This window comes from Eutrigla gurnardus (genome assembly GCF_963514095.1).
Source record: "Eutrigla gurnardus genome assembly, chromosome: 2".
NCBI lineage: Eukaryota > Metazoa > Chordata > Actinopteri > Perciformes > Triglidae > Eutrigla > Eutrigla gurnardus.
In genome coordinates, this window is record NC_139916.1 from 16,869,393 (window position 1) to 16,887,483 (window position 18,091).

The 18,091-nt window shown below is 44.9% G+C and overlaps 2 protein-coding genes across 8 annotated transcripts in view; one reads left to right on the forward strand and one right to left on the reverse strand.

Moving 5' to 3' along the window:
* The first annotated feature begins 6,818 nt into the window (after window positions 1-6,818).
* On the forward strand, window positions 6,819-9,192 carry myog (myogenin). The gene is made up of 3 exons (XM_084032490.1): window positions 6,819-7,528; window positions 8,194-8,290; window positions 8,376-9,192. Exons 1-3 carry the CDS (start codon window positions 6,995-6,997, stop codon window positions 8,492-8,494), a joined length of 750 nt encoding a protein of 249 aa, XP_083888616.1. The 5' UTR covers window positions 6,819-6,994; the 3' UTR covers window positions 8,495-9,192.
* Window positions 9,193-10,192: 1,000 nt separating this feature from the next.
* The window catches only part of ppfia4 (PTPRF interacting protein alpha 4), a 49,385-nt gene continuing 41,486 nt past the window's right edge, over window positions 10,193-18,091 (reverse strand). For 2 of the 7 annotated variants that reach the window (XM_084032263.1, XM_084032261.1), the window contains 16 exons: window positions 17,263-17,491; window positions 17,130-17,165; window positions 16,908-17,029; window positions 16,464-16,576; window positions 16,292-16,373; window positions 16,100-16,181; window positions 15,685-15,885; window positions 15,040-15,102; window positions 14,727-14,753; window positions 13,378-13,553; window positions 13,113-13,210; window positions 12,296-12,471; window positions 11,708-11,776; window positions 11,433-11,619; window positions 11,198-11,293; window positions 10,195-10,927 (listed from right to left, as the gene is read on the reverse strand). In XM_084032263.1, coding sequence (XP_083888389.1) covers window positions 11,235-11,293; window positions 11,433-11,619; window positions 11,708-11,776; window positions 12,296-12,471; window positions 13,113-13,210; window positions 13,378-13,553; window positions 14,727-14,753; window positions 15,040-15,102; window positions 15,685-15,885; window positions 16,100-16,181; window positions 16,292-16,373; window positions 16,464-16,576; window positions 16,908-17,029; window positions 17,130-17,165; window positions 17,263-17,491 — 1,720 coding nt within the window. In that variant the 3' untranslated portion in view covers window positions 10,195-10,927; window positions 11,198-11,234. Of the gene's footprint in view, window positions 10,928-11,197; window positions 11,294-11,432; window positions 11,620-11,707; window positions 11,777-12,295; window positions 12,472-13,112; window positions 13,211-13,377; window positions 13,554-14,726; window positions 14,754-15,039; window positions 15,103-15,684; window positions 15,886-16,099; window positions 16,182-16,291; window positions 16,374-16,463; window positions 16,577-16,907; window positions 17,030-17,129; window positions 17,166-17,262; window positions 17,492-18,091 lie in introns of all 7 variants that reach the window. The other 5 variants (XM_084032259.1, XM_084032264.1, XM_084032260.1 and 2 more) reach the window with 5 other exon arrangements.

Consider the following 18,091-nt stretch of genomic DNA (forward strand, 5'->3'; position numbering starts at 1 on the left):
TCAAGCGTTTCATTTATTCACTCGCTGACCAGAGCGATGGTTGATTACTAAGGGAAGCTGTGTGTTTGTGTGTTTTGAAGAATAAGTGGTTGTATGACAGGACAGCTGTCATGTGTCCTCTCTTTCTTGCTTGGACTCCGGCACCTGTAACTCTTACTCACTTTCCAACCACCGTGTGTCCCCCTTATTTTTGGGACAGACACCTCATCTTCTAGTACAGTACATACTGTATTTTGTAGGAACGTTTCTGCTTTCTGACTTGTGCGTACTGCAGCTATGTTACTCCAGGGTGTTATAATTATTACCCATTAGGGAATATTCCTTGAGTGTGGAAAGTCCCACGTGAACCACTCAACCATCTGAAAGTGATGACTAAAGCCTTCTTGTATAGATATTTCCATTAAATGTGTCATTTTTAAAGCCATTTTTTTAGTTTTACTCAAAGTGCTTCACAGTGAACATCAGTGATGGAGGACTCCGATCCCCTACTTTGGTAAACATACCAATACACTTTAATACTAAAGTAAAAGTCATGCATGCCTTTATAATGCAGTACTTGGTGGCATCTGTCACACGATGCTGTCCTCCCTGTGATTCACCCACAGAATTAAAAGCCTGACTAAAATGCTTTCCTCGCTCTGCATCTAATTCAAGAACGGCATACTGCTTTGTCCGCAGCGCCTGGCACGTCACAGAGCGTAGATACGAAGAATGGTTCGACGCCCCTGGTTAAATGGCACCCGGAGCTCGGCAGTTCTAGAATGGCACGGCACAGGGAGTGGTAGGGGATCTACATGTTTCCATAGAAACAATACCTCCAGCCCAACATCCCAGAATAACAACACATTCTCTCTTTATCCCCTATGGCGTAAGCAATACTTCCTAGAGGGGAAAATAGTTAAGTGGAAGCTTTCTGTTGAACATTGCTCCCATGCTTTTGCCCATTTTTGTCATTTTATTGCTCTTACTGACTTTATAAATACCTTATAAATATTATAAATATACATGGTATTTCTGCGTCATCGTCCTCCTGTGTCCTTCGTTTGCATACCTCCAGCATGTTTACCCGTCTTTTCTTTCTTCTGGTTGTGTGTCTGGATATTTGTAACTGTATCTGTGTGTACTGGACCTTTCTGTCTCCCCTCCACACACACACACACACACACACACACACACACACACACTTTCCCTCTGTTGTGTCCCGACTATTTGGTCTCTCCAGAAACCAGGCCGCTAAATTTGTCCCACTGCTGACATGGGAGAAGGTCAGTGGAGCTAGAGATACATAAAAAGCCATAAAGACAAAGAGAATTTCAAAATAAGAGTTGACACAAGGGGGAAACAGTGACGCGACACATCAAAATGAGATTAGAGGAGAAACACAATTGAGCTTTCCTTGAACCAACAGCAGCAGGACTGATATGGAAGATGATATATGGAAGCTGGGCCCGACTGGGTTCAGGACATAGTTTCCGCATAGCTAGTATCCACTCATATCTCACAACACTGCAGACGTATACACATCACTGGCCTCAGACAGGATTCAGCTGTGTCGTCCTGGAGGAGCAATGCAGATTGCGGTTTACACATGGGCAATGTCGAGGTGTAAATTGCCTTCAAATTAAGCTGGATAGATTTTTATGAGGGTCTGGCTTTACCCTATCAGATACCTCCCTGATTGACATGCCGCGCCTATTTGGAGTTACCCTACAACCTGTGGAAGTATTGGAATATATGTCACGTAAACAATCCGGTTGTTTGTGGCGGTCAAGCGCAGGTTATTCACAGTGAATAACTTAGGGGGCTGCCATGTGCCGCAAAGTATGTTGGTGGGAAGTGGGTAACGTACGTAGGTATGAGCATGTATATGTGTTTGTCCATGTGTGCCGGAGCCTCGCAGTGAGCGGGATGCCAGCGAAGGGAAGGGCAACGGATGGCTCAGGGGCTCAGTCCATTCCTGTGATTTAACATGACACCACTTGCACTAAGACGGCGACAGCTGCGTATGCACATGCCGGCCATTCTGTTTGTTGTAGGGGATTACCCTGCGATAAAAGCCCCAGTGAGCAGCAGCATGGCTGGGCCACAGAACTACTGTTTCCCCCTGACTTAGAAAGCTTTCTCCGGGCCTCCAGAGTCCTGTGAAAACACAGGTGTGGGCACTTCATTCCGAACGGCAATGAATGGGAGTATTCTCCTGATGATTAGCTGGGCCGTAGTAGTGTCACATCACCTTGAGGCATCAGTCAAATGGCAGAGCACTGCAGCTTATGTAAGGTCCTATTACTCAACAGAATTAGTGCATGTAACATAGTAGAGTAGTAATAATCTCTGACTGTTCCCATTCATATACCTCAGAGTAGTTGATGATTGATCTGCTTTGGTTGTGTTGTGTTGCCGGTCATCTGCGTTGTCATCGTTCAGCATTTATTGTAAGTCGTCTATAGAATCGACATAATCTGACAGAAGAGTAATGTATTAGTATGTAAAACCTTGTCAAAAGGTTCAGTAACGGATGTGCAGCTATGATGGCGACAGTAAAGATACAGTCTCTGAGGTGACACAGTCTGGCATCTGTTGCTGTCACTATGGTGACCGTGTCCCCTCTGAAAGGCACTTAACCAGACCACGAACGTTGTTGCATGAATCCAGTCAAACAGAACAAAGCAGACGAGGAGAAATACAGAACGACAGTTTACTGCGTGTTCTTTAAAATATGTATCCCATATTCCTCCTACAACTATGTTCTATACTTAAATGTACTTGCAAGGTACCAACAATCTTTTTCTTTCCCAGTTTGCTGTAAGTAATGAATTAATTCCAAATAATTGCTAGCTAACCCGGGGAGAACCTTGGTCAGTGCACAGCAGCAACTTACAATTCAAACACATAATAATTATTAATAATTGAAACAATTAATAATTTCATAGCCATGCACTCTTCTTTTATTACTGTTTGATTTTGCTTTTGTCTCCACTTAATGTATGTATACCTTGGCACCACTGAAGATTAGGATTCTCCCTCAATGTGTTTTTGGAGTTTTTAAATCAAATAAATGACTTTGGTTTAAATAAATTGCTTTCAGCTTTAGGATATTTTTCTGGAGGACAACAAATGCTTCTAAGGTGTATCATAAATATTCTGTATTTTCCCTATAATTTGTACCACATCATATGGTTATTTTCTTGGAATCTTCTTCATTAAGAAAATATAACTGTAAAAATCATCACCAAACACATATTCCATTGAATGTAGTGTAATTTGGCAATCTTTAGTTTGTATCATATTGTATCTGTGAGGTCCTTGTTTATCCCTCTTTAATCGACACGCCTTTACGGTTGTTGTGTTATTCTCCTCTTACATATTGGAGATTTCCCAACTGTGCTCAGATGACAGTTCTCCAGGTCAGTGATTATCTTGAGGCGAACCTGGGGTGAGGAGGACTGATCCCTCCCCCTCCTCCCCCCTCCTCCCCCCTGCTCAGCTGTCCCACAATGTGCTGCTGCTTGTCACTGAGGAGAAGTGGAACAGTGTTGCCAGTGACAGGGCAATCCCTGCACACGCACACACACACACACACACACACACACACACGCACGCACACACATACACACAGGGACCCAAACACACATTCAAAGGGGATTTTGAGTGTAAATATTTTATAAGTGTAAATGATTTGGCTTCTACTGCTTTAAATCCCAGTTATCTCCGTTTCAAACGACCTTACAGCACATGGGAGGTTTATTGCTTTTTGCTCCATTGATTGATGTGCTCTTAAAAGTAAAATCAAATGTGATTGTAAATATTCAAATATATTTTATTATGAAATATTTTGAAATATGAAGTCTCAAAAAAGATAGACACATCTAATCTAGTTATAATACCAGTTGTCACTTCAGTAAATATAGATCTGTATTATTTTAGTCTAGTTTGACGTCTTCACTGACTTTAGGATGGAAGATATACAAACACCCGGTCTCCGGTTTACTGAATCTCAAGTGTTCACTTCAAAATGCTGAGAGGGGACTTGTTCCTCAAACAAGACACGCGAGTGTGCCGAAAAACGACTACAACACACACACACACACACACACACACACACACACACACACAGTTCACCAGTTCTGCTGACAATGGGTTACGATGACAGAGGGTTAGGAGTGACTCTGACACACTGCAGACCCCCTCCCTGCTGGACCCCAGAGAGCAACACAGCCGTCTTTGTACTCTCTCCACCATCAGTGGCGATCCATCACGGACTAACCTGACAGCCCATCGCAGCCCTGCGCCAAGCCTCCACTCTGCACTCTGTCTTAAACTAGACCCCAAAGCCCGGGACTAGACCACCAGCCAGTCCAGCCAGACTGATGCCTTGCACCCCAGAGGGTTCCTGTGTCTACATCAACACATCATTTCATCTTACATTGAGTGGGAAACTTTCACTCAACGGGCAACAGATTTTAAACAACATTGTTAATCTCCTTAAATTAGGAAGCATAAATAAAGAATAGGTAAAGGACTGGAGTAAGTACTCATAATGCGATAACAATAGGTCAAATACTAGTGAATTGAGAAAAAAAACAGGCACCAGTAGCAGATGAAATGCCATATATTTGTCTTTTGGTGTGTGTTTACATGTATTTGGGTCTCCTACATGGCTGCCTCTAATAAAGCACTAATTAAGAGTCCCATACAGCTGTGAGCGCTCTCTAACAGCAGCCATTTAAACTCAGAGTAGCAGGAAATACACAGACTGTAATTAGTTACAATGATCATCACTGCTCTGTTGCGTTTGGTGTGCATGTAAATGATTGCCCCATTGAGCCAGCATGCACCATGCCATCATCCTGGAACTGACACACTTCCATAAAACTCACCAGTAAATAACATTATTGATGTTTTCTAAATGTCAACATGTCTGCCTTGACATATTTGTTACGTGATAAACAGTCCGTGTTCTTAGTTTGTCTTACAAGAGTGACTTACAACTGTACCGTTTACTGTCAGCTATTAGCGAGCTGCTACAGGTGCCTCATCGGAATATCAGGAAACACATTTCCAAATAAAGAAAGTCATAAATATTCTTTACTCCTATGCCGTTATACCTCCATACTCAAATTTTATTTCCTAGTTTCACAGCTACATTTAAAATGTAATCAATTACATTTTATTTAGCTTGCCAACTAGAATGTTAACCATTAACTCTAACTAGAGTTTAGTGATGCGACAGCGATATAAAGTACAGCATTACTGCCACTAAAGGCTGGTGCTGTGTGTGTGTTTTCAGGTGAGCTAGCTGACCACTATTCCTCTTAATTCCTATCTGGCCTGTGTTCATGTTATTGTCTCTATTTAGCATACAGAAAGTTAGAAACATGGTGACGAACATAGGAAATTTTGGAAATGAGCTTTATTATAGAAAATTTAAATACATCAGATTCAATTAACTGATTGGAGGTTAAAGGAAATATATATAGTTCTATATTCCTTTTTACACTCCATTTTAATTATTGAACAGTATTTTTTTGTTTTGTTTTAACTGTATTTATTGATGTTTGGCTACTTATTACTTATTTTTAGAATTGTGTCTTCTCATTTTGAGAAAAATAGTATTAAGAATGTAGTTCTTAGCATTTTTAAGTCTCTGTTAGAAAGAAGGAAAGCAAAGACAAATATGTCTCAGGCTTGACTTCGTAGTATGTATGCACCAGGCACCAATAGCCCACATAGTGCTGCCACTGCCTCCCTGTCTCCACCAACATTTCCTTCCAGGTGTATAACTGTGATGAAATGATGGTAATAATACACAGGAATGTAACACATCCCGCACTATGCCTGTCCTTCCAGGCCACTTCTCTGATGACAGAAATGTGTGTTTTGGCTGTTTGTCCGTGTTAGCGGAAGCCGGTCCGAATTAGCCGGTGAGCTATTAAGTGAGACATGTCCTGGATGGATTAACACCCGGTGGCTAGGCTAACACTGTGACTAACTGGAAGAGGTCAGGACAAGGAAGAAGACTGTACCTCTGTGGGGACATCTGATTACTGTCCCGCGATTTCTGAGAGTAACAGGAGCCGGTGTCAACTCGCCTTACTGTACGACGCTTTGTCTGGTCCTGCGCAGGCCTGCCTGACTCTGAGTCCAGTATAGCCCAGAAGGTCACTTGCATCACCCTGTGCAATCATCTCAGAAGGAAAGTCAGTAGATATGAATGTGGTTACGTAAAAAAATCAAGACCCAACAAAGGAATGTGCTTCTTTACCTCCTAAATGTTTACATATTCAGCACTAGTTGATCCCTCTCAACCAACAATCTCATTTCCTTCCCTTCTAGAACTAGGAGCCAAACAACTTCTTGTCATTGCTTATCATTGGCTCCTAGTTGAAGTGACAGCTGTCCCCAGACTGTCCCGAGTGCCCCCGCTCCTCAGCCCCCCATGGCGGGGGACTTCATGTGTATGTCATGGAGGGAGGCGCGAGTCTAGGATTAGCTCATTAAGACGCTCATCTTTGATCCCGAGTTATCTCTCCCATTTCCTCAGCAACTTGATCATATCCCGGCCCCGTAAGACACACTCACACACACACACACACACACACACACACACACACACACACACTCACACACACACACACACACACACACACACACACAGGGACGGGCCCTAAAGCCCTCGCCGGGCAGGGCCCAACAGAGATGTGAAGTGTAGATGTGCAGCAACAGCTAAACGTCGTGTCAGGTTTCTGGGGGCTCGTGCTAAATTTAACCCTGTGATCCTGCAGCAGGCAGAGGGGTTTAAATGCCAGGCTACAGTTGCTCCACACCAGTTGTTCTCCACACGTCTTCCACTCATCACAAAGTCAGACGAAGACAGGCGCACGCACGTACACTCCGACACACACGCTCCAGGCACAGGACCGAACCACACGTACAGTAGGGCAGGTCCAGGGGAAGCAGGAATCTTTACCGCCTTCAGACCACAGCGTTGTCCAGGATGGAGCTTTTCGAGACCAACCCGTATTTCTTCCCCGACCAGCGCTTTTACGAGGGAGGGGACAGCTACTTCCCCTCTCGCTTGCCTGGGGGGTATGACCAATCCACCTACCAGGATAGGAACTCCATGATGGGCTTGTGCGGGAGTCTGTCTGGGGGTGTTGGAGTTGGGGTGACAGGAATGGAGGACAAAGCCTCTCCGTCCAGCCTGTCACCTCAGTCCGAACCCCACTGCCCGGGTCAGTGCCTGCCCTGGGCCTGTAAGCTGTGCAAAAGGAAGACAGTCACCATGGACCGCCGGAGAGCTGCCACGATGAGGGAGAAGAGGCGTCTGAAGAAGGTGAACGAGGCCTTCGACGCTCTGAAGAGGAGCACCCTGATGAACCCAAACCAGAGGCTGCCCAAGGTGGAGATCTTGCGGAGTGCCATCCAGTACATCGAAAGGCTGCAGGCCCTGGTGTCTTCCCTCAACCAGCAGGACACTGAGACGGGACAGCAGGGATTGCACTACCGACCCAGCGCTGCCCAGCCCAGAGTGAGTAGGACGGAGGACGGATGATTGGGAGTAGAAGGTCACTCATTGATGACTGAGAGCAGAGCCAAAAGAAAAACAGAGAGGACAGGCAGGGAAATCCATAAAGGCAGGAGATGTTAAGACAAAGAGGAGATGTGAAGCAGAGGAAGTGATACAAAAATTTAAAAAATGGTTAAAGTAAATGATCTTGACAATGTGAGACAAACTGATACTTAAAGCCTGCTTCCCATTAGATCACCATGACGGTTTGGGGTGAATGGCTGGTGTATCCGTCTACGCATTTAGGCATAGAATGAACAGATTCACTTCCTCTCATTGTCTCACATTTATTTAAAGACATTTTTAAGATTAGAACGAGGTATTCAGTTGTGTTAAGACTATAGAAGGCTTTCACTTATTTGAAGGTTCAAAGACACAACGATAGCAAACTGATCAGACAGGAATATAGATCAATCTGGCAAATCTCTTCTATTTACAACTGTGTTTTCTGATGGAAGAGATGCTCATGTTCATCATGTTGTGATGCTTCAGTGTCGGTGCGTGTGTGGTATTACACCGCGCTGTAGTGTGTGGCAGTGTTTCTGTGCGGGGCAGGGGGGGTGTGCCATGTCATAACACACGAGTGACTGACAGCAACGTCTGTGTGTGCATCTCCATGGTAACAGGTGTCGTCGAGTGAGCCCAGTTCAGGCAGCACCTGCTGCAGTAGCCCGGAGTGGAGCAGCACTCCAGAGCAGTGCACGCAGAGCTACAGCAGCGAGGGTGAGTACAGCTCACGCACCTTCTCGTTAAGACAGCATAAAACAGACCCAGTGCTCAGTTAACGTGCCACCGGGTCTCCTTGCAGATCTCCTGAGCGCTGCTGACTCTCCAGAGCAGGGGAACATGCGTGCCCTGACCTCCATCGTGGAGGGCATCACCGCAGCAGGCGGACCCGTGACCTTTCCTGTGGACATTCCCAAATAGACCCTCCGGACAGCGGACCCATAGATGCACAGAGAGCCACAGACAAAAAGGAGAATGACAATTGGCAAAGCACGCTGATAACTGGTCCAATTTAATTTATTTTTTTCCAACTCTACTGATCTGAGTGTCTTATGCTAAACAAATTTAAGATGTTGATTTATTTGAATTGTATCTCTGCTGATCAATGGGTCTGCTAGCCAAACCGAATTCCTCCTGTTCACAATGAGGCCTTATTCCCTTTATTCCCTGCCTTATCCTGCGGTCTAGACGTGTCAGAGCCACCGGGGCTTCGTCTAACTAGAGATTCAAGGACTTAACTGCATGAACCCAAAGCCTAGTAACTAGAGTGGATCTCCATTGGGCTTGCCTTCAGTCTGATAGAGCCACAGAGGAATGAAAAACCCTGGTTTTCTCCTTACTTAATTTACGTTTTCCTCTTTTTGAAACCTCTCCCTGATCTTTCATTCTTTTTGTGTGTGTTAATTTGTGGGGCCAATATGTACCATGGCAGTTTTGACCAAGATCTGCTTAATTTAAACTGGTTATGAATGCTAGTGATGTAAATACGTTCCCTTTTTCTACAGAGTGGTTTTGCCATTTTATTTTTTGCTAACTTATTTTTGACTTTTATAACTAAGATTTGTTGTGTACTTGTAGATGTTCTGAAAAGTGATATTTTCTGTCCAATTCCTCCAATAAAGACCATTTTCAATACATTGTTTGTACATATTTTGACCGTGACAACCTCAAAATGAACACAACAGCCAACATCTTTAAAAAACAGCTTTACTCATGTCTATATAGTGTCATAAATACAGTTCACTTTTTTTAAATAGCCAAATAATAAAATCTTGATTTGTCAGCATTGTTTCACACCTGGAATAAAGACACAGTACTCGTAGCTGCCACATAGCACATTACACCTTTTAGACACCTTGGAAAAACTTTGAAATCAAAAATAAATAAAACGATTGTACACCCATCCAGCACTTTACTGGTTCATATGCTGTGTTCTCATTGGATGAAGAGTCGCTCACCCGAGAGTACTGACTGCTCAGTGGCACGTCTCCATGGAAACTAAACGGGAGGTGACGGAAACAGCACAAGAAGAGTCCGTCACATTGAGCAGTTGAACGTGTATATCATTGGCTGATGTCGAGCAGCAGTTTACAGTTTGATTTGAGAGAAAGTAAGGAATCAACAGAGAGGAGCTACAGTGTTCACACTACCCATCCACAGAAAAAAAAAAAAAGTCATGGTCACACGGCTGGGGTCGGCCTTTCAAACACAACAAGTCTCGAGCAGAGAGACTCGCTAACTCACTCACTCACACACATGCGCACTCACTCACTCACACACACACACTTCATATTAAAGGATTCTCTCTATTCTAGGCTACATAGTGTCATACTGAAGGCGAGAGAGGCGAAAAGAGGAGAGGTAACAGCTACATAGTGTCAAAAGAGGAGGAGGAGGTGGAGGATAAAGGAAAGTACAGGAGAAGAGGCAAAAGAGAGAAGTCTGAAATTGGACCCATGAACCTGTGAAGAGTCCTTGTAGAAACACACCCCCTCCTTAGTGAGACCATCCCACTAACAATTCACACACTTACAGCATACAGCAAAAAGACACACAAAGGTCCGACAAAGAGAGAGAGAACGAGAGAGAGAGAGAGAGAGAGAGAGAGAGAGAGAGAGAGAGAGAGAGAGAGAGAGAGAGAGAAAGAACAGTCACTATTGAATACAGGGCATTGGGTTTCATACAGCAATGATATTATATTATTTTTCATATATATTTCCAATATATATATATATATATATATATAATATTTCTATAAAAAACATAAGTCATCCATTTTATGTACAGACGCTAAATGAGTAATACCTTGCATAACCGGTAGAGGGGCAATGTGCAGTGGGATCTGCCATTTATACAAGTATTCATCATTCCCAAGTCCAAATCAACGACTTGTCACCATCCCTATTAATCTTTGTTTGTTTTCTGTTTTGTTTTTTTACACAAAATAACGTTTGTGTTGCCGAGTACATGATGACACTGGAAGATTGGTTTGGACTTGTTGAGGGATTAGAACCAGGACAAGAACCGAGAGCTGAGACCAGGGGAGCGGGAGCACAACACCACAACAACAAGGCTACTGGGAGCACTGGGGTAAACTGGGAGAGACGGGGATGAGTCTCCTTTACAGCAGCGAGCGCAGCCAATGGGCACTCTCAAAGAGTTCAAAGGTCAGAGTTGGCCTCTGTATTGCACATGTCCGAAGGAGAGGTGAGAGGTGAAGGATGGGAGGCGAGGCCGGGCAGCAGCAAGGGGTTAAAGACCCCTCCCCAGTGGCACCCAGGACTTCCTCTCCAGATTTGGCATATCACTCTCAAAAGGCCGCAAGCATGTGTCCGTATAGGTAATGAGAATGCACTGGAGGAGAGAAAAAAGGTGAGGGAAGTGAGGAAGGATGGAAGAGAAAGGCTGAATTTGTGCTTTGTAGCACAAGCAGGTAGCTAAATTAAATCGGTGTAAGCAACTGTCTTAGCAAAAATCAATAGCACTTTCCTTTTACAGATGTAAACCTGTATGATATAAGTATGGTATTGTGAAGTTCACACCACGTGCCGTACAGCTGGGCAATGCTGGTTGAAAGCAGCGTGTAAGTGCAGCGGTTTCCGGTTATGTGTTTTGTTAGCTTACCTGTTAGCATTAGCGCTCCTGTTAGTAAGCGGAGGAGTTAGCATGAATAGGTCCGCACGGCTGAGGGGTCGAGTCTCGGCGTGGCCGGGGGAGGAGCTTGAGCGGGCGTGGCAGAGAGGGGGTTTTGAGCGCAGCGGGACAGAGAAGACACAGCGTGCAGTTAGTCAGTCGGAACAAGCAGAAGAGAAGCATGTCGACACACTCAGGACAACACAAGGTTAGCGGTGGAACACACCTTCAGGCTGGAGCTGTTTCTTGGCCATCAAATTCACAGAGGGCGGCATGGACATGGAGGGCATGCGGAAGCCAGCAGGCAGCGTTTCCATGGAGCCCGCCATCATGCTCATCCCCAACCCTCCTTCGCGAGCCCGAAACCTCTTGCGCCACGATGGAGAGCGCCGAAAAGTCTTGTCATCTCCACTCTACAGGGAGAGAGAAGAAAGTGAGGTCAGGCGACCTTTTTTCTTCTTCCAATGAGTATTTGATGAAAGCTGTAGCTTCAGAGGTCACCTCCTCTAGTCGACGGTCGGTCCCCAAGGCTAACAGGTTGTTGAACTCTCTCTCCAGCACCTGCCGGGCCTGTGGAGCAGCAGATACAGTGTAGACGTGTGTTAACCAACCAGGGTCAGAAATGAACAGGAGCTGCTGGCAGAATGTCAGCGAAAGCTCTTGAAGTGCCTCTTTAACCACGAGCCATATTTTCACCTGTGAATATGAAACTGTTGGCAGGTAATCTGTAGGCCTAGTGAAGCCTGTAGGGGGGGACAACGAACAGAGGCTATTTGATCAGAGAACAACCGATACAGAATGTCAGGAGGAAGTAAATGTTGGCGACATGCGGCCGGCTGTGAAAAGCTCACAAACCGCCCCGTCACTGCAAGGTAAATCAACTAATCTCATTAAAAACTTGACAACTGTGACTGTTGGAAGATGGATCGGGTCTAGAAAGGCCAAAAGGTCCAGGCATGAGCTCACTTGGCTGGGAAGAAAAGTGTTGAATGTGTAGGATGTTGTCATACAAAATGAAATAAATCTTAACATATTTTACATTACATTAAGACTGCTTAGAGAACTAACTTTCTCCCCCCCTGTAACCACCTGTGTGTTCTGCATTGGGATCTGCAGGATGAGCGCCAGGCTGCTGTAGTCGAAGGTCTCGTCCAGAGAGATGAGCGATCCGTGGATGCCGCTCTCCAACAGGTTGCCGCTATACTCCCTTAAACCAATGGACAGCACCCAGTGGATCACCTGTTCATTGGTCCACACCAACACGTCTACAGTAACAGAGAGCAGCTCAGGCGTCAGGTACTGTAGCGTCAAATTATATCGAGCATCACAGCAAACAATGCTTTCCAGAAAAATATGAGCAACTTGATTTTGAGTAAGAGAGATAGAGAGAGAAAGAGAGAGAGATAAAGAGATAATGTGCATGTCCACATAGTGTCAACTCAACGGCACACTCCCTTTGTTCATTTAAAGCACAGCTGTTAGCCAGCTTTCCAAGTTTGAACAGGCGGCGTGTGTGTGAGTGTGTGAGTGTGTGTGTGTGTGTGTGTGTGTGTATAACCAGGGCAGGACTCTGATTTGACATGACAGCTGAGTCAAGTTCATGTGCAGAACTCAAGGTCAAAAGGGCGAGAGGGCTAGCTAAGTGTGTGTGTATGCGTGCATGTGTGTGTGTGTTTGTGTCTCTTGGTATGTGGGGCTTTGGATCATAAGATTGTGAGCCTGCTTCAGCTGGCTTTTTGACAGTCTGAGGTGCAGCTGTTTCAATGCTCAGGCCAACTTGACAGTATCAGGCAAATCCACTAGGTGGCCCGATGTGACTATGGATGTGTGCGCTTTAGTGTTTGAACGTGTGTGTGTGCGCTTGCTTTGTTGTCACTGTGTGTATCAGGGTGTGTGTAAATTGTACCTTTCATGTCATGTTGGCTGTCCTCTCTCCGGCGCTCCAGGTCTTTCCTGTCATAATTGAGTCTCTTCAAGCACATAATCCCATACTGCAAACTAGCCCTGGTACACACACACACACACACACACACACACACACACACACACACACACACACACACACACACACACACACAGAAAAAACACAAGCCCATCATTAGCCATCTCATTGCCATTGCTAGCCTATATGTCCAGTTAGCAGATGATCAAACGGCCCTACAGCTACAGACCTATGGAAGCTGTCCACCATCTTGAGGTGGCTCCTCAGGTCCTTCTTGGTCAGGTGATCCAGCATGCGTGCGTCCACCAGACACTCCATGAAGTAGGAGCGGTACTGAGGCAGACCGAGGCTGGGCAGCCACTCATTCCCTATCCACTCATGATTCATATCGCCATATGCCAGAGTCTACAGGGAGAAGAGTACATAATGCTACTAATGTGTGCAACAGAAAGAGAGAGAGGCTGATCTCAGTTTTAGAAAAACTACTGAAGTGGCAAAACTAATAAAATCTTACATTTAATATATCTAAATGGATAAAAATGTTACAAAATGTGTTGCATATGTAGTGGCAAGAACAAGTATGTGGACCTTTTTGAATTTCATGGTTTTCTGATTCAATTTGTCATAAAATGTGATCTGATCTTCATCTAAGTCAAGGGTATTGACAAATATAATGTGTCTGAAATAATAACATGACATTTTTTGAACTTTCATGTCTATGTAATGAAAACAACCAAAAAAACTCATAGTGCTTGTGGAAAAAGTATGTGAACCCTTGATTTAATGACCTCAAAAAAGCTAATTGGAGTCAGGTTTTAGCACACCTGGAGTCTCGTTAAGATGATAAGTTTGGAGGTGTGGACTACAGCTACTCTGAGTGATAAAAACCCCTCAAACCTTTGGAGTTTGCTCTGCACAAGAAGGACACGCTAATGTGAGCCATGCCTCGCCAAAAAGAGCTAAGATCAAGAATTGTTGATTTTACATAAAGCTGGCGAGGGTTACAAAGTTATTTCAAAGGCTTTAGAAATTCACCGGTCTATTGGTAGGCATACAATTTACAAATGGAGACACTTTGGGACTGTTGCTACTCTACCAAGAAGTGGGCGCCCAGTCAAAATGACACCAAGAGCATAACGAAGACTCATCAATGAGGTAAAGAAACGACCCCGAATGACAGCCAAAGATTTGTAGGCAACATTGGAACTGGCTAACATCTCATGTTCATGAGTTTACAATACGTAAAACATTGAACAAGCAGGGTATCTATGACACCACGAAGGAAGCCACTGCTTACTAAAAAGAACAACGTGCACGCCAGAAGTTAAGTTGTAGGCTTAAGCCTCAGTTGATTGTGCCTATCCTTAATTCTAAGGTAAGCGTTACCCTAAGTGAGCGTCAGTGAATCAACAATCAAAAATAAAATATATTAAAGAACCACAACATTGAAAATCCAAAGCAAATTAACACACAAAAAGTCTCTGATTTTAGTCAAAATAAAGTCATAAAGAAATATAATCAAGAAACAGCATTGTAGATCAAAGGTGTTGGCCAGAAGGTGGCGATCAGCGACCTCACCTGTGCCCAGCTGCCCTCCTCATTGTCCTGAGTGGCAGCATGGCAGAGACAATACACAAGATCAGAGAGACAGGGGATGACTAAAGACAAGCACATTCCACATTCAGATGCAGTTAACCTTCATTATACCTCCACAGTTATGACAGTTATATCCGACACCCACATACAAATACCAGCACGAGCACCGTGTGCGTGTATGACGTAGGGTGTATTTAAAGGGGTCTTCCGGGAGATGACATATGTGTGTCACGGTGGGGACAGTGTGAGTGTGAGAGAGTGTCGGGTGGTGGGGGAGCACCCAGATGGTACTGACCGCTTTAGTGGAGGAAGCCAGGTTCTCCATCTCTTCATGAGTCACCCACACATTTCCGGAGGACTGCGCAGAGGACGAAAACACACACCCGAACACATACACACGCACACAACAAGCACCCATATGCGCACAAAAACACACATCCAAGGATGCAATCGTATATATTTTCACACAAACCGACCCCCATGTGCACAAACACATTCTCACACACACACACACACACACACACACACACACACACACACACACACACACACACACACACACCGACAAACATGGTGTTGAGTGATGCCAAGGGAGGGAGTGTATTTCAGGCAGGTAGCTATATAGGGCACTATTTGTGTGTGTCGTTTTTTCCACAGAAGCCCATGCAATTGATGGCAGTGGAAAAGGACAAGTCAACCCTGTATTGTGGTCTGAACAGAAGAATAAAAAAAAGCAAAGGTGTAGAGTGAAGGGGTCATCACCCCAGGGTGCAGAGGGAAGGTTACGTCTAACAGTGGAGGAGGTTCTAGAGGGTTTTGTGTCGGGTAATGTGTTCATATTCACAATTCTGGGTCACTTTTCTTTCTTTATACATGTTGCTCGTTTATATGTCATTGCTGTTTTCGTGTTTGCACATGTGAATCTGTTGTATTGTTTTACCGTTCTGGAGGTAAGTGGTGCAGACGGGCTGGTGAGGGAGACCATCTCCTGGATGGCCAGGCGGAGTTTGAGTCGGTGCAGGGGGTTGCTGATGCCGATCTCCCTCTGAATCTCCGTGTCGGACAGAGCTGACATGATGGCCCCGCTCTTCACGTTGGCACGACAGGCTGCCACATACCACGCTGGCATTCCCACCCATAGCTGGCAAGGGTCATCGAGACAGTCAACGTCACCACCATTGTCACCCAAAAAAAGGTCAGAGAGAAGGGCAAGCGACCGCAGCTAAGGCTATAATGGTCAGTCTAGAGTTATAACTATTTATCATCGTATTAGATGTATAAGCAGTGAGACAAAAAGTGTTTTTTTGTGAAATACATTATTCCCTGGTCAATACAAAGGTAGATTAGGGGAGTACCTCTAGCCAAGAGACGACAGTCGGACCGTCCCAATGGGCAAACGGCAGTCCTCTTTTCCTGGCATCTTCCAGAAGCTCGTGTCTTAACATGGAAATTAAAAAAAGGACAAAGAAAGATAGAAGTGAGACGTAACGAAGAAAAGGCTCAGTGAACATAAAGAACACATTCAGGGACAGAAAGGATGCTTTTACTTTTTCTTCATCCTGCGGTCCCTCTCAGCCTGTGTGCCTAGTTTTCCCAGAGTCATGGTGTCACCGATGCCCATATCAAAGTCTGTAAAAAAGAAAAACGGTGTAGTTTTGTATCTCTGTAAATGACACACAATCTCCCACTGTTTGTGTGGCACACGGTACGTAGTCTAACCTGTTAACGTCGGTATAAGCTGTCCGTCCCTCCCGAGAGTCTGCTCCATTCGACCCTTCTCCTTCTTCCCAAACAATCGGCCAATAGATGACTTGATGCCTTTCTTCGTCTTGCTGCAAATAGTTTAAACAGAGGAAACGATGCTACACCAAAGTCTTTATTATTGTCGACTCTGAATAAGGCAGGTAAACACTCGTTTTTGTGTGTGAAGCAGAGAGAAAGTCTTACATCCAGTTCCAGTCACTACAATCTTCCAAAGTTGTTGGTGGAAAGTTGAAGATGACTCGTAAAATGATCTGACTGCTGTACTGATGCTGATTTATCACACCATGCAACTTGTTTGTGTGTGTGTGTGTGTGTGTGTGTGTGTGTGTGTGTGTGTGTGTGTGTGTGTGTGTGTGTGTGTGTGTGTGTGTGTGTGTGTGTGTGTGTGTGTGTGTTTACCCTCTGCCGTCCTCTAGACTGCCTGTGAACTGGGCGAAATTGGTTTCTAGCCGTAAACTGCGGGGAGACGACGGGGGCGATGTCTCACACTTGATGGTAGCCTTGTCCACTTCAACTGGAGACTAGAAGAGTCGCCAAAAAAAAAAAAATCAGCTCAGTCACAAAAGCCATTTGGACGAAAAGAAAAAACAATACAAGGTTTTGTTTTGTTTGCAAACTTACTGCTACTTTCCTGCGGTGTTTCCTCAAGTCGCTTGGCTATCAAACAAAACAACACAGGGTTACAGAGAGAGCTTTTTTTAAAAGGAACATACTGCTTGTGTGACATAACGGGCCCGTGTGTGTGCTCTCTGACCAGGGTCATGATGCCTAGCTGATGGCTGGCGTTACGTGAGTGGTGCTTAGGTGTGGAGTGGCCGCTGGTGGGGGGGGAGGACGATGAGGCCAGGGACTGGGCGGTGGCGGAGGTGGGCAGCGCCCGGGGTCGAAGCGTCACGTTGAGTCCGTCCATGCTGCCGCTGTTCACGCGAGACTCAATCTCGTCAGAGCGGAGCTCCGCTGACTCCCTCTCCACCTGGATCATCCTGCGCACACACATTATTATTATATTACATCAATCAATCAACTAACAACAGTTAAAAAGCTCAAAATGAAATCTCTTGGCTCTGACTTGTATTTGTTTTTCTTATTTATTCAATCAATCTGGGGAATAATCATTTATCATTTACTGTATGAAAAAAACCTGGCAAATAGTGCCTTATAAAAATACAATTTCCCATACAGGCATTTTTTTGTTGTATTTCTTCAAGGCAGTCTGGCTCCTCTGCAGCATAATCACCATCTATTTGGCAACTCCTCCCCAGAAGCATATTCTGTCACAAGAGGACTGAGTTTACTGTAAACTGCAATACACAGCATCCTCTCCCAGCAGGAAACAGAGCCCAAGAGTGAGGAGTCCACCATCAGATGTGTCTGACTACAGGCTTTCATGCATTGCATTAACTAGAAAGAGCAGCAGCACCTTTAAGTCACCAATATGTTCATTTTCTTGTAATTATTGCCCGTGTTATCTTGAATACTTTGTTCTCCGTTATTATCTGGCTGCTGCGCTGGCCCAGTTTCCCCCCCCATGGGGCTCATGAAACCGTCATGTGCTGTTTTCTCATGTGCCTGCGCTTTGTCAC